The sequence below is a fragment of the Callorhinus ursinus genome, unplaced genomic scaffold (assembly GCF_003265705.2).
Source record: "Callorhinus ursinus isolate GAN/ISIS: 27379988/994484 unplaced genomic scaffold, GSC_fseal_2.0 scaffold21, whole genome shotgun sequence".
Lineage (NCBI taxonomy): Eukaryota > Metazoa > Chordata > Mammalia > Carnivora > Otariidae > Callorhinus > Callorhinus ursinus.
Window position 1 is genome coordinate 17,586,695 of NW_027397083.1, and position 16,113 is coordinate 17,602,807.

General features: G+C 35.3%; 1 protein-coding gene across 3 annotated transcripts in view; it reads right to left on the bottom strand.

The window, feature by feature from the left end:
- Positions 1-16,113, bottom strand: part of ELP4 (elongator acetyltransferase complex subunit 4) — a 255,115-nt gene that overhangs the window by 233,985 nt on the left and 5,017 nt on the right. For all 3 annotated transcript variants that reach the window (XM_073904814.1, XM_025878935.2, XM_073904813.1), the window contains exon 2: positions 13,282-13,317. In XM_073904814.1, coding sequence (XP_073760915.1) covers positions 13,282-13,317 — 36 coding nt within the window. The remainder of the gene's footprint in view (positions 1-13,281; positions 13,318-16,113) is intronic.

The following is a 16,113-nucleotide window of genomic DNA, read 5'->3' on the forward strand; positions in this document are numbered from 1 at the left end:
TCATTTCTTGACATCTGGAGATAATTCAGTGATTTTCTCACCATTTTCAGTTATTAACATTTGGAACAAATTTAAAACTTTAACATTCAGTGCAAAGCTTCCCCCTTCCCCTTCAAAGCAGACTAGGACTTGTGGTTTGAAAGCCTTAGTGGGACAGAGGGGTTCTAAAGGAAAGGAAGGTTCTAAAATACCTCTTCCTCTATGTCTTCTCTCCAAGTCCCAGTTGTATTGTTGGGAGAGCCGAAGGAAAAAAGTGGCAGTGATCAACTTACATAATTGCCTGTCTGGTTAGGGAGCGATGTCCCCAGCCTCAGTATGATCTAGTCTATTTAATATTTAAGCCTGCTGTTTCCAGCCTATGAAGTTACGGTGGTTTCCATGTAGGCAGTGAGCGTGGTTTTCACGGGTGGTTGTTCAGTTTCACTTTGGCCAGATCTGTCATTGAAAAACCCTTCTGAAGTGGAATCTAGGTTTTGGGGGCGCTGGCCAGTAATTTATATTCATCTTCTGCTTTGGAAATGTTAGCTATTGCTATCATTATTATTTTGGCTGTTTATACAATCCATCCCAGCAAGCCTCCCTCCCTTTTCTACACCAGACACAGAAAACTGTTGTTGTTGAGAATGCTGACAAACCATAGGAGATTTAAGGCAGACTTCCCCCAAGGACTCTCTCACCATGTACTACTCACTGATGGGCTTATAGGTTCAAAAGTTCAGCAAGAAGTCAGCTGGGAAACATGGATGCCAGTTTCTGCTTTTTGCAAGCATCTTCAATGTCTATATCTGATACCCTTGGGAACTGTACCCCTGTACTCACCTGAGTGAGAGATCACTTTTGAACTTCAGTACTACACTCCTGTTCTCTCCAATCCTTGCCTATGATCCCTGCTAATGGTGATGGTGATGGAGTTATAAGGAAGTAGCTGTGGTGGATCTCTGGGCCTGCAAGGAGGTATTTAATCCCAGCTGCAGGAAAGAGGGAACTTTAACCTTTGCCTTCTTTTTCTCAATGTGGGCTATAGTCATCAATTCTCAGGTACTCAACATCCTGTTAAAAATAATAAATAGCTAAACTTGACCACTAACTATATGCTAAACATGTGCAATGCACTTCTCATGCATTAGTTCATTTAATCCTCATAATAAATTGTAAGATAAATGTTGTTAATCCCTATCTTACAGGTAAAGAAACAAGGCACAGGGAAAGCAAGCAGCTTGCCTAACGTGATATAGCTAGTAAATAGTAGAGCCATGATTTGAATCCAGGCAGGCTGATTCCAGAGGCTATGCTCTTAATTTTTTTCATGGGCTTATTTTCCTTTATCTATCCCTGAACACTGATGTGCTTTCGATTTAGATTTTGACTTGCTTTCCTTTTTACTCTAGTTGTTCTTAGTCTTTCCTGGAGTCTCAGACCACTCTGAAAATCTGATGTAAGTTATATGTTACTCTAAAAATATACACAGTCATACACAAATTTACATATAATTTCAGGGAATTAACAGTTCCATCTTAGATCCTCCAGGATCTATAAACCTGGGCATTCTAACACATGCCTATGAATGACTTTAACCAAAACATCCACTGATTAAAAAATTAGTCAAATAATGTTGAGAAATCCCAAATATTTTTCTCTAGCCTAAATTTAATACTCCTAAAATTCACTATGTTTAAACTGAATTCATACTTCACCTCAATATTTCCTCTTTCTCCTCCTTCACCTAGTATTACTAACTCCAAATCCTCTCAGGCCAAACATCTGGGAATCATCCTACCTCCTGTCTCTCCTCTATCTCCCACACATTTAGAAAGCACGGAAGTAGAGGGGCACCTGGGTGGCAAAGTCAGTTAAGCCTCCAACTCTTGATTTGGGCTCAGGTTATGATCTCAGAGTGGTGGGATGGAGCCCCACAGCAGGCTCCGCTCTCAATTGGGAGTCTGCTTCTCTCCTCCTCTCTCTGCCTCTGCCCTTCCCCCCCAATAAATAAATATATCTTTTTTTAAAAAAAAGCACAGAACTAGAAATCAACATTCTTGAGAGAGACCTATTAAGAGGAAAAATGTAGGGAAATGCTTTATCAGAGCAATCTAAGCATAGCTAATGAGACATTTTGAATACAATATACAAAATGAAATGCAGAAATAGGAAAGTTAGGTAGCATTGTTGTATCAAAATATGGTAGTAAATTTATGGTTTAAAGTCTCAAAAGTATAGTAACATCATCTCATGTTTCAATGAGAGTAATGAGTATTTCCAACACTTCAAGTTTTTACTTTATTCCTGAAGTACATCCTTCATAATATCTCTTCATTATTCAAAATACTCCGTGACTACCTACTTCTTACCACTTTTTTAGCCAGGCTTTCATAGTATTCATTCCTTCATTCAAGCATGTATTCATTGTGCCCTTACATGGTTCCTATGGTCATGGAGTTTATAGTCTACTGAATAATATACACGATCAGGTATTTTCAACAAAGTGTAGTAAGTGCCATGATATAAAGTAAATACAGAATACTACAGAAGTATACAGGTGGGATACTAAATGGGACTGAGGGTAAGGAAAGCAACAATTAAAGAAGTCTTTCTGGAAGAGAATCAAAGTGGAGACCTAAGGGATGATTAAGAGTTAGGATGAGAAAGACAATTATCACATGATCTCACTGACATGTGGAATTTAAGAAAGAAGACAGAGGATCATAGGGGAAGAGAAGAAAAAATGAAACAAGATGAAACCAGAGAGGGAGACAAACCATAAGAGACTCTTAATCATAGGAAACAAACTGAGTGTTGCTGCAGGGGAGGAGGGTAGGGGGAATGGGGAAACTGGGTGATCGACATTGGAGAGGGCATGGGATGTAATGAACACTGGGTATTATATAAGGCTGATGAATCACAGACCTGTACCCCTGAAACAAATAATACATTTTGTTAATTAATTGAATTTAAATTTAAAAAAAAGCAGAAAGAAAGGGAAAAAAGAGTCAGCAAGAAATAATTTAAGCAATGGCCTGGAGAGAATGGCACTTGGATGGAATTAAAAGCCTAGGGTGATAAACAGAAGGCTTGAGGAAAGAGGTGAGAGCATGAGAAGAGATAAGGTTGAAGTGAATCAGCAGGGGTAGATCATTAAAGGCCCTATAGTCCAGGCTACAGAATATGGACCTTATGTTAAGATCGATAGAGAGCACAGAAAGGTCTTAAGCAAGGATACAACATGATTAGATTTTATATCAGAAAGTTCATTCTAGCTATAGTATGAAAATGAACTGAAGAAAACACTGGAAGCAATTTAAGAAGCTCTTACAATAATTTCAGTGAGATTTGTGGATTAGGGTCACAGTAGTAAGAATAGAGAGAAGTAGAATTTTAAAATACTTAAAAGGTTAAAAACCTTGGGATTTAATGATTACTGGATGCATACAGTGTGAGATACAAATACATCACTCAGGTCTCTGGCATGTGTCACTTGGTAGACTGAATAATCCAGGAATCACAGGAAGAGGAATGGAATAGAATTTGGAGATAAGGAAAGTTCAGCTCTAGACACATTAATTTTGAGGTGCCTGTAAGATATTCAAGAGAAAATGTTGAGTAGGGAGTTGAATATGATCTCCGCATTTCTCTGTGGATCCTATGTATGTAGCAATGACTAGAGATTACTGATTACTTTCATAAAATGAGTCCCCCCTCCCCCGTCATTCTAGTTATGGCAGGAACTGAGATCTCCCAGGGAGAGTATATGTAGCACTAGAAGAGAGAAGAGATACCAATATTTTAAATTAGAGGCAAAGGAGTCTTAAAAAACGAAAGCAGAGGGGTAGAAGGAAAACCAGACAAGAATGTTATAAAAGGTCCAAAGGAAGAGAGTACTTCAGCAAAAGAGTGCGTAACTGTATCAATTGTTGCAGAGATCAAGAAGGAAGAGACCAGAGAAGTATTTCTTGGGTTTAGCCATGAGAAGGTCACTAATGTCTCTGGCTAAGGTGGCTTCAGTGCTGTGCTATGCCTGAAGTAAACTGAGCAATGACTGAAATATAGTGGAAACATAAAAGAGGTACAGACTACTCAAGAGGCTTGGCTATAAAAGGGAAGAGAAAAAGGGATGGTTAGAGGAGTGGGGTTAAGGACAAAGAATTTTCCCTTTCAAAAAAGAAATAAGGCTTGAAAACAGATTGAGCATGTTTAAGTACACAGGGGAAAGAACTAAAAAAGAAGGAGAAGTTAAAGAAGAGAAAATTGATATTGCCACTCCTTGGAAAGGTGGAAGGGAAAGAGCTAATGTCCAGGTGAAAGGACGATTCTCAAACAGGAGAAGGTACAGGACATCTTCCCATGTATGGGTAGAAGTAAGTATTGAAGTTTGACAATGGGAATTTGGGTGAGTTCTCATCTGAAGAGACTACTGTTCCCATGTAAAATACTGCAAGTTATCTGAGAAAATGAGGAAGGAAGTAGTAATGTTAGATGTTTGAGGACAAGAAGGTTTTAAAAGACCACTGAAGTTATTGAGAATGAAAAAGAGGTGATGACAGATACAAAAGTTCACTGGCAAATGCTGAAAGCTTACTTGAGGTTGGAGATCATGAAGGTCTCCAATAAATGATAGAGACAACTAAGAAGTCACTCTATGGCAGCAGTGAGATGATATAAAAGGTAGAAAAGCCAAAAGTATAAATCTCATCTGGAAAAAAATGTTAAGGTAAATTATCACGTTTTAGTGTAAAATGAGGATTTAATGTCAGAGAAACCCACTTGCAAATCTTAGCTACTAAGTGTGTGACTCTGGGCAAGTTACTTGGCTTCTCTCAAAATTCCAATCTCCTGTAAAATATAGACATTTCCTCTGATTGCTGTGAAACTAAATGATAAAATACATGTCAAAGGCACAGCATGATACCCAGTACACAGTAAATCCTCAATAAATGTTATATATTTCAATAAAATATTTAATGATAATTTTTAAGACATTAGAGTTTGTTTTACATGAAACAGGTATTATAGAAAGCAAACTGGAAAGATTTAGAAGGGATAAGAAGAGTAGGAAATTGAATCTACAGAGAAAAAAAGAGTATTACGGAGATAAAAGTAACAGAGAAGATCATTAGAATAGCTTAATTCTTGGACAGTGACCAAAGATAACAAAGAGGTAAAGCATGATGGATTTAGCTGGCCATAAAGTTAAACAAACAAAAATCCCAGGAGTCCTCTGGTGGATGAAAAGTAAACAGCCTCGTCTCTGCACACTGCAATTTGAGAAACTGGTCTAAGGTTCTGAAGTTTTACAATTTGAATTCTACAAGTAGGTAGTTGAGGCAAGAGACCCAGGGGAAGGAAGCCAAACTTTCCCTCTAATTCTAAATAAATAATCTCTACTTTAGAAGAGCTTTCACTTATTACATAAGCATAATGCGTTGATATCTACTTTTGTGCATTTAATACAGTTTTCCATATGAGTACTTTTCTCTATTCATTTCCCCTCAATTTCTACCCATAGTTTGATTCAATTTAAGCCTTTTCTATACCTCTTACATCTGCAAAAACATCTGTATATTATATATGTACTGTTCATATTTATTCCATGTGCAATCAACATCCAGTTTAAGTTCAGAAAGGGTAAAACCCAAGATTTATACTGCCTAGCAGTGCTAAACACATTGTAGGTGCTTATATGCTTCAGGACAAAAGGTCAGGTGGTTTTACTAAAGAACTGCATGGATACCAGTTTGTCCTATTTCAATCTTTCAACAAGTTGTACTACCATAATATAAGTTAAGAAAAATACAGAATATAAAACAGCTATTGGTAAGCTTTTTCTTAAAGAGTCAGAAAATAAGTTTTTCAGACTTGTGAACTGTACATACAGTCTCTGTTGAAACTATTCAACTCTGCCCTTGTACCACAGAAGCAACCATAGACAATGTACAAATAATTATGCATGGTTGTGTTCTAATAAAACTTTATTTAGAGATAGGTCACTGGCCTACAGGCTATAGTTTGCCAACTTGTGCATAATAGGGCAAATGCTTAGAATTTATTACATGGTGTAGAAGAAAATATATAACTCAGCAATTTCAAAAAGGTTGAAGATGAGAAAATATCATAATATCCTGTGAAGGATATATTGAGAATGCTTAGTTTTTGCTATTACATGAAATAATAACAAATTAAAATTGTGAAAAGAGTGGCAGATTCTAAGGTGAGTCCCATAATTCCTATTTCCTGGTATTCATGCCTTTGTATAATTTCCTCTTTTTGAGTGTGTGTGTGGAAGCTGTGACTTGTTTCTAACCAGAAGAAGTTGGCAAAGGTAATGGGATGTCACCCTTCTATTACATAAGACTATAATGTCTGTCTTGCTGAGATATATTCTTCGTCACTGGTTTTGAAGAAATAAGATACCATGTTGTGAGCTGCCCTTGACTTACAGGCAGCAAGGCACTGAATGCTGCCAACAACCATGTGAGCTTGAAAGCAGATCCTTCCCCTGCCAAGCCTTCAGATGAGAACCCAGTCCTGAGTTTGACTGTTGGCTTGCAGAGGACCCTGATAAACTTTGCTTGCACTCCCAACACACAAAAAACATGGGATAATAAATGTGTTTTTTTTTAAAGATTATTTATTTATTTATTTATTTGATAGAGAGAGAGAGAGAGCACAAGCAGAGGGAACAGCAGAGGGAGAAGCAGGCCCCCTGCTGAGCAGGGAGCCCAATGTGGGGCTCAATCCCAGGACCCTGGGACCATGACCTAAGCCGAAGGCAGCCGCTTAACCAACTGAGCCGCCCAGGCGCCCCAATAAATGTGTTTTGTTTTAAAACTAAGCTTGTGTTAATATTGTTACACAGTAATAGGTAACTAATACAAAAGTTACATTCATAGCTAGTTGTAATTGTCTAACGGTATATCATTTATTTCCTACTTCTGAACTAAAATGATATAATTAACATAAGAGATTAAAAATAATGCACTCATAAGTGTCACATAACTTGTATTTTAATGACAACTTCTATTAAACCTCTTGATGCTCAATATCACTGCAAACAGATTAAGATCCTTTATTTTAAAAGAAGCTATATAAACTCTAAATATTTATGCCATTCCTTCACTTTTGATACTTTTAAGATGTCCCAAATTTATCTTTGTGCCAGACCGTCAGAAAGCAATTTAAATATAAACATCTCAAAACCCAGTCCAGTACTAAAGAATGAAACATGTTTTGGGAAAAGTTTATCTTTGATTTTCTAAGTAAATGTAGGGGTACCTTGGTTATTCAATTGAAAATGGCCTGTTATAAATTCATATTCATTTATTCAGCTGTATTTGGAAGACCTAAAATAGATCTACCTGGGTTTCTGGCAGTGCTATCTCTATAGTTTTCATAGTTCTATTGCTACTGACACTGTAAATACACTGCTCTGCAAGCCCATACTCATGTGCATGTACACACTTATGCAGACAATTGCCTCGGTAAGTGAGTAATCTCTTTTAAGAGAAATGGTTAAAAACTTGACAATCTATAATGAAAACCTATCAATGCAAACCATCTTCATGCTTTAAATTTCTTTAACTTCTGGAATAAAAAAAAAAATCTTTGAGTGATGAGCAATATAGTAATGCCCTATGCTCCTATCCACTGACTTTATATCTCCATAATTGGTTTATATTTGGAGCTATTGAACCATTTTTTAAAAAAAGATTTTATTTATTCATTTGAGACACAGAGATACAGAGAGGGAGCATGAGCAGGGGAAGAGGCAGAGGGAGAGGGAGAAGCAGGCTCCCTGCTGAGCCAAGAGCCCAATGTGGGGCTCGATCCCAGGACCCTGGAATCATGACCTGAGCCGAAGGCAGACGCTTAACCATCTGAGCCACCCAGGCACCCCTGAACCATTTTTTAAGGCAGACTTCATCTACTATACAAGTTGCACACATATGAGCAGGGGGAAGGGCAGAGGGAGAGGGAGAGAGAGAATCCCAACCAGACTCCCCATCCAGCTAGAGCCCAAAAGGGGGCTTGATCCCAGTACTCTGAGAGCATGACCTTAGCTGAAATCCAGAGTTGGCCACTTAACCAACTGAGTTGCCCAGGGGCCCCATGGAGATATTTTATTTTAGAGAGAGAGAAAACAAGCAGGGGGAGGGGCAGAGGGGAAGGGAGAGAATCTCAAGCAGAGCCTGAGGATGAAGCCCAACATGGGGTTCTATCCCATGACACTGAGATCATGACCTGAGCTGAAACATAGGGTTGGATGCTTAATTGAGCCACCCAGGTGCCCCCTGCTTTAAGGTTTTCTAAAGAAAAGCTAATAGATGATGAAACTAAATTATCACAGTTATGCATATTTTCAAAAATCTTTAACACTTAGAAGTTGATAGTAGGGCATAAATAATACTGAGAAGATTCAAAATACCAGCTTTACAGAAAAACCAGACTATAAAGGCAAGGCCTTTGCCTTATACCTCTCATATTCTTTTATTCAATCATTAATTCAACAGTTACTGAATACCTAGTATATGTTGGTGAATTGATATTTCATCAAAGATAGACTTTTTAAAAAGTCTGTTGCTATGCTTTAGTTATTCTTGTCTGAGCTTTTCCTTATTACTCACTATAAAAAAAAAACAACTCCTTTGCTAGACCAAGTTCATTAGGCATGTGTTCTATTCCCATACAACTGCAGACAACAATGTCACTATGCTTTTTGCTACTGTATAACAAGGATGCCCCATCCTTCAGCTTTCTGTAACAGGGATCTCAGTTCTTTTCCCTCTCATCAGAGTACAGTGTCATCAGAGTACAGATTTCTACTAACAATCTGTTCATGGCAATTTAGGCTTTCTTTAATTAATATGCTCCTCAAAAATCCTTCCAGCTTTTGCCTATTACCTGGTTCCAAAGCCACACTCCTATTTTTTAGTATTTGTTATGGAAGCACCCAATTGCAAGATATCAGAATCTGTTATGAAGTAACATCGTCAATATTTGCAGAAGATGACTGCCTACTCATAATATTCAAGTGAATCTATAAACTATTCCAAAAGTTGCTGGTTATAAGATCAATATACAAAAATCAATAGCAGCCCCTTGTTCTAGCTACAACCCATGTTAAAATGTAATAATAGACACATCTATTATGGTATTTAACTTATTATATTGTAATTATTTGCTTTACCTATGTCTCCTCCATAGGTGCAAAGTTCCTTAAGGGAAGAGAGTATCTGATTTATATTTGTAACCCCAATATCTAGCATACACCCATGTGTTCAATGAACATTTATTGAATGAATTATCAATCATCACTGGATCCTTAGTATCATTCACAGATACTTCCCCTTTAGAAAAGAATTAAAATTTAGTTGCACATTTTAAAAACTATTATAGTAATTCCAGATTTTTAGTCATCAAAGCGAAAAGTCCCAGGCCCAAATGAGGAAATGCCATTCTTCACTTTTCACTTGTTTAGACTAGTAAAGATTTAAATGTTTGGTAATACACAGTGTTGTCAAGGGTAAAGGTGAACTCACCGGTGTATTCTTTTAACTGCTGACTGACTGAAGTAAAAGATGGCATCTCCCTCTTCAGAGAACAATCTAATAATATCTAATACAATTTAACATGCCTCAACTAAGCGAGTCTGTATCTTGGAATTTATTCTACAGATATTTACAAATGTTTGCAAAGCTTATATACAAGATTATGTACATAGCACTGTTAGCAATAGAAGAATGGAACTTAGATTCATCAATAGAGAATTATTTAAATAAATTATGGCACATCCATATAATGAAATCTTATGCAGTTGTTAGAATAGCATATAATTGCACATAGACTGATCTCTAAGATGTATTAAGTGGAAAAAGCAGAGTGTCCCCATGTTTATTACTTCAGTAGAAATATTTGGGAAGGATACCAGGACAGTATTGTCTCTGAGTACAGGGACTGAGCACCTCAAAGGACAACCTAATATTCTCTACATATCCCTTTGTATTCTATGTATTTATTTATTGACATTAAAACTGAAATATTTTGTCCATAAAATCCTTCATTCATTCTTTATTTACTAAAAGATAAGTTTTTAAAAATGAGACTGACATCACCATTTCTAGAACTTCTCAATTACAGGGTATTTCTCCGTCTTTTGTCTACTGTTAGGAATAATTCTGTACCTCAGGTTCTTAAATAGTACTTTAAAGACTAATGGGTGGCACAAATATTTTATAGAACATATTTTACTTAATTTTTTATTAAATGTTGTCTATTATTCAGAGACTTGGGCACTAAGCCCTAGGTAAGTGTCCAGGAAATTATATTGTAGTGATCGAAGTGAATGGCTGGCAAGAACTTGGCAGGTATTTTGCAACCAAGAGCTGCATAGAAATTAATGGTTGCGTTCAAATATGATGACTGAACACAGAACCAAAATGACTCAATAGCATGATTTTTAAAAATTAATATATTTTAGGTAGCAATAAGCTGCTACTGTATAAATCAATCTCTAACAAATATTGCACACTTGAAAAATCTTAATAGCCTTTTATATTGTTTTACTATTATGGAGACAAAACTTTCTGACTGGAATGAAGAAATGCTGATTATGTAAAATAAGAACATTTTTTCTTTTTCAAAAAATCTAATTTTGGGGCACCTGGGTGGCTCAGTCATTAAGCGTCTGCCTTCGGCTCAGGTCATGATCTCAGGGTCCTGGGATTGAGCCCTACATCGGGCTCCCTGCTCAGCGGGAGGCCTGCTTCTCCCTCTCCCACTCCCCCTGCTTGTGTTCCCTCTCTTGCTGTCTCTCTCTACCAAATAAATAAAATCTTTAAAAAAAAAGTTTAATTTTATTATTAATTTTTTTGTTGAAGTACAGCTGACACACAATGTTACATTAGTTTCAGGTGTACAACATATTAATTCAACAATTCTATACCTTTATGCTACGTTTACCACAAGTGTGGCTACAATCTCTCATCAAATAACCCTATTATAATACCATTGACTATAATCCCTATGCTCTACCTTTCACCGCTGTGATTAATGCATTCCATAACTGGAAGCCTGTACCTCCCACTCCCCTTCACTCATTTTACTCCCCCTCCCCCCACCATCATCTCTTCTGGCAACCACCAGTTTGTTCTCTTAAAAAAAAAGAATTTTTCGGCATTGCTGCAACTTCTGTCCTTATTGTGAATTAATTGAGGGCTCTTTCAAGTTTAGAAATTTGAAAATTTATTAAAAGAAAAAAACCCACAAATGTAGGCTTAATTTACTATTTAAAACTTTATTCTAAAAAGATACAAAACTCCTATTTTACTGTTTATGGCTATTAAATGAAGCATGTAAGAAAGCTTCAGAGCACAGTTATAAAAACACGGGCTTTTCAGTCATACCAGAATTCAAATCCTAGTTCTTTCACTCGCTGTGTGATAATCGGAAAGGTACTTCACCCCTGTGAGCCTTATTTTTTAAAGTATAAGATGAGAATAATATGGATTACATGTAACATTTTACAATGTTGTTATATTAATGGAAAAACCATGTATAAAACCCTTAGCACAGGGCACCTGGGGGGTTCAGTTGGTTAAGCGTCTGCCGTCAGCTCAGGCCATGATCTCAGGGTCCTGGGATCGAGCCCGAGATGGGCTCCCTGCTCAGTGGGGAGCCTGTTTCTCCCTGTCCCTCTGCCCACTTGTGCTCTTTCTCAAATAAATAATAAGTAAAATCTAAAAAGTAAAACACTTAGCACAATACTGACCCATAGTAAGATTTTTAGGGCAGCTCTCACTATTATCATTAGTCTTTAATTATCCAGCAGAGATGGGGAATAAGATGTACTACACATCTCTTTTGAGTTTTCCAGATAGAGCTTCATTTATTAGACAAATGCTTCTGTACATACCAAATTTAAAACACCACCATTTTGCAGTCCTGGGGCAGAGTAACACATTTCATTGCTACCTTAAGAGATGTCAATGAATATAAAATAATTTTATTCGTTCCTAGAAATAATAATTCTGTCTAAATTATCACATTTTATAGTCTCAATATGCTGAGTGTAGGCATAGTAAATTTGGAATATTGTATTCAGTTGCGAGTACAGTTGAAGAGACAATGCCAGTATGATAGGTATGACAAAAGAACAACCAGGAGAGTGAGGAACATGAAAACTACAACACGTAAAAAACAGTTTAAAAACCTGTCTCTATTTCGTTTAGAGAAGATTTGAGGTAATAAAATATTTTCAAATATTTTAAGAGTGTCACGTGATGAAGTACATAAGTTAATTCTGTATTACATCAGAGAATAAAATTAGAAACAACAAATCTGTTGAATTACTTAAACATTAATATAAAGAACTTTCTGGGGCACCTGGGTGGCTCAGTCGGTTAAGTGCCTGCCTTTGGCTCAGGCCGTGATCCCGGGGTGCTGGGATCGAGCCCCGCCACGGGCTCCTGCCTCAGCAGGGGGTCTGCTGCTCCCTCTCCCTCTGCTGCTCCCTCTCCCTCTGCTTCTCCTTCTCCCTCTGCTGCTCCCTCTGCCTGTGCTTGCTCTCTCTCTAATAAATAAAATCTTTAAAAGAAATGAACTTTCTAATAAATCACAGTACTTTCAATGACAATGCATAGTTTTGTGAAGTAGTGAGCCTTTTAAATTATATAATATGTATTCAAATTGTGTTTGATACTGTCAACAATGATGGAAAAGTGATTTATGGCTAGTTGGGCTCTTTGACTACGTAACTGCCAAGGCTTATTTCAATTCCAGATTCTATGATCTAAGCTAAACAGTAAGGCAAATCAGATTATGTACATATAATTAAATCAGAACTATTGACACTTAAACATGAAAAAAATATGCTTTATCTGTTACTTTTCTTTCAATAAGAAGAAAATAATAATAAAAATGTATGATACATGTACAGTGGACTTATTGGTACATCAACTTCTCAAATTAATCACTATAATAATCCCACTATAAACACAGATTTAAAAAAATCAATTGGCATTAATTTTAACCTTTTTAAAAAGAAATGGAGGAAAATGCACTGTGAACATTTTTAAATTACCAGAGTTATATTTTCAGATATACTTGCTTCATTTATTTCAAGTTCAAATCAACATTTGAATTCGAATTAAAACTTAAGGTATTTCCTTTCTAATTTACCTTAACTCTTACAGAAAGTTATATATTTAATATCAGAATAGGTAAACCCATGAAGTCATTATGCACAATAGAAAACTCTGATCAGGAAGAACAAAATGTGTATGCTATACTAACCAATTAGAAGAACTGTTCCAACAGCCAAACCTCCACCTGGAAATGAAACAAAACAAAGAAGAAAATTAATCTACCCTTTTATACACATTAACTTTAGCATAAAAGTTAAGCTTTATCAAGGACAGCAACTTGAATAACTTTAAAATTGCAGACGAGAACAACATTTTAATTACCTTTGCAATACTTTGCTTAAGGTGCTATTATGAAATAATTACATATTATATGTAATTATACACTACACATTACAATTACTTTCATAATATACTGTACTATACTCCCTTCTCCTGTGATAGGACCATGCAGCATTCAACATAACTGTGGTTACATGTTCTAATAATGTTATATTTAGTATCTGTTAATAAATTAACTCAATAGCCAAGACCTAAATGTTCACAGTAACTTAATACTACAGAAGTACAACATAGGAAAGGTTATTATAATAGAAATTCCACTTTAATATTTAAACTCAAATTTAATAAGTCTTGGGGGAAGAAAAACCTGACAATTAAAAGTAATTCTTTTTTTCAATATGAATAATATACACAAAGACTGGACATATTCTTAAATACATTTAGAATTTAAAATAAACAATATTTTCATAATTTCAAACAAAAAAGTCACAATCACAAAATACATTTTTAATAGCAGAAAATGTTCTTTTGAATATCTGAATTAGGACAATACAGTTATGAGCATATAACTCAAATAGTGGTTCAATAAAAATCAATTTAAAATCAAATTGTAGAAAACAAGAACTACACTAAAAAGACATTTGAGTACAAATATTTTGTGCAACATTTGTAAAAACATTTGTCAAAGTATTACTATTGTTATAAATTATACTAGCAAATTCACTTAAAAAAGAATAAAATATGTATATCAAAGAATGAAATGTATTTAAAGTAATTTAAAAAGAAAGTACTCAAAATTGTTTGACAATTGAAGACAATTCTACCAGTGGTTTTTGGTTTTGGTGCATAAAACTGTGAAAGAAACATTTAGAATACCAATAAAGAACTTTTCCTCCAACAAATTTTGTAGTGGCAAACATTATATAGAAAAACTTAAGTATGAAAAGTTCCTTTGATAGTGTTTACTTTTCCCTGCAAATATGCATAAATGTTATCTTTCAAAGAGTTTGAAATTTGATAACATACATGAACACAGAATACAACGCAACATTTGGTGACTTTATGACTCTAAATAGAATATTTCAAATTATTAGAGAAGATTTTAAAAAAAAACTAGTACTTTATGTATTTTTATGTTTAGGTGGATTTGTTATAGGACTAAATATATATTTTAATTTCACATTTAGATAGGTTCTTTCAATATAGCATTTAAAGCCATACCAGGCTATACAGGATAACTTCAAATTTTGTTCTAACTAAAAGATTCACATAAACTGAAATATATAGGATAACAACCATAAAGGATCTGAGCAAAAAGATTTTCTCTAAGATTAGATTAAATGTCTACTTTTATAGTTTGTGCTACATATAGACCACTAATTTTTTAATCCATTTTGAGCACTTTTTTTAATGCATTTTGAGCCTTTTAAACTACTTTCCAGTTATTTCTCTCTTACATGCAAAAACAAGCATTTAAATACCCAATCACCATTCTGCGTATATTTAAGACAAACTAATAGATGTACATAACAGATACTGCAGTGTCTAGAGCAGGTACTATTAAAAAGTTACCTGGTTTTCTTTCCTTAACCTATTTCTTATAGGAAAGATTTAGATTTCTTATCTAAACATCTCTGGGTCTACATTCATGTAGCCTGAAGTTAAGAATTTATATAAGAATTGTGTAAGACTGTTGAATCACAGATCTGTACTTCTGAAACAAATAACGCAACATATTTTAAGAAAAAAGAAAAAGAAGATAGCAGGAGAGGAAGAATGAAGGGGAGTAAGTCAGAGGGAGAGACGAACCAGGAGAGATGATGGACTCTGAAAAACAAACTGAGGTTTCTGGAGGGGAGGAGGGTGGGGGGATGGGTTAAGCCTGGTGATGTGTATTGAGGAGGGCACATTCTGCATGGAGCACTGGGTGTTATGCACAAACAATGAATCATGGAACAGTACATCAAAACAAATTATGTAATATATGGTGATTAACATAACAATAAAAAATTTTAAAAAAAGAATTTATATAAGGCCTACAACTGAAATAGTTAGATACAGAATTTTTTTTGTGAATGTCATTCACAGTGGGACTTTAAGAACAGATCCAGGAATAGTTTCCCAATTAAAGGAAACGATACCTAGCTCACGTGTCTGGCTCAGAGAGGTACTCAGTAAGAGCTGTTACCATTCTGGCTTATTTTTCATTAAAGATATACCATTATTTGATAAATAGGGATCACTATAATAGTAAGAATTAGTAAGAATACTTCCCATTGATGAACTAGTTAAGCAAAGCATTACACAAATGAGAGAAGACTAAAAAGGTAATTTTCTGTCAGAATTATACAAATAATCCAGTTTCAGATAATTCAGGAAATGCCACCTAATTAAATTTTAAATCTTATGTACATTAAATTTCTAATGTTTGGAAAATTTGAACATTACTTAAAACAAATGAGGACATTTTAATGACTTTAATCAGACATCTGAATATTCTATCAGGACTTCTCTTACAAAAAGGCAATTATCTTTTTTTCTAAAGGGCTCTATCATGTAAATTCACTAGACTTAAATTTGGATGGCTTAAATAAAGGTTGGTCATTTATTGAAGGTTGGTCATGGGGAATAAGATGAAGCCACCTGATTAACTATTTTAAAAATCAAACTTTTATTCTATGTATGAGGGAAAATGATTTGA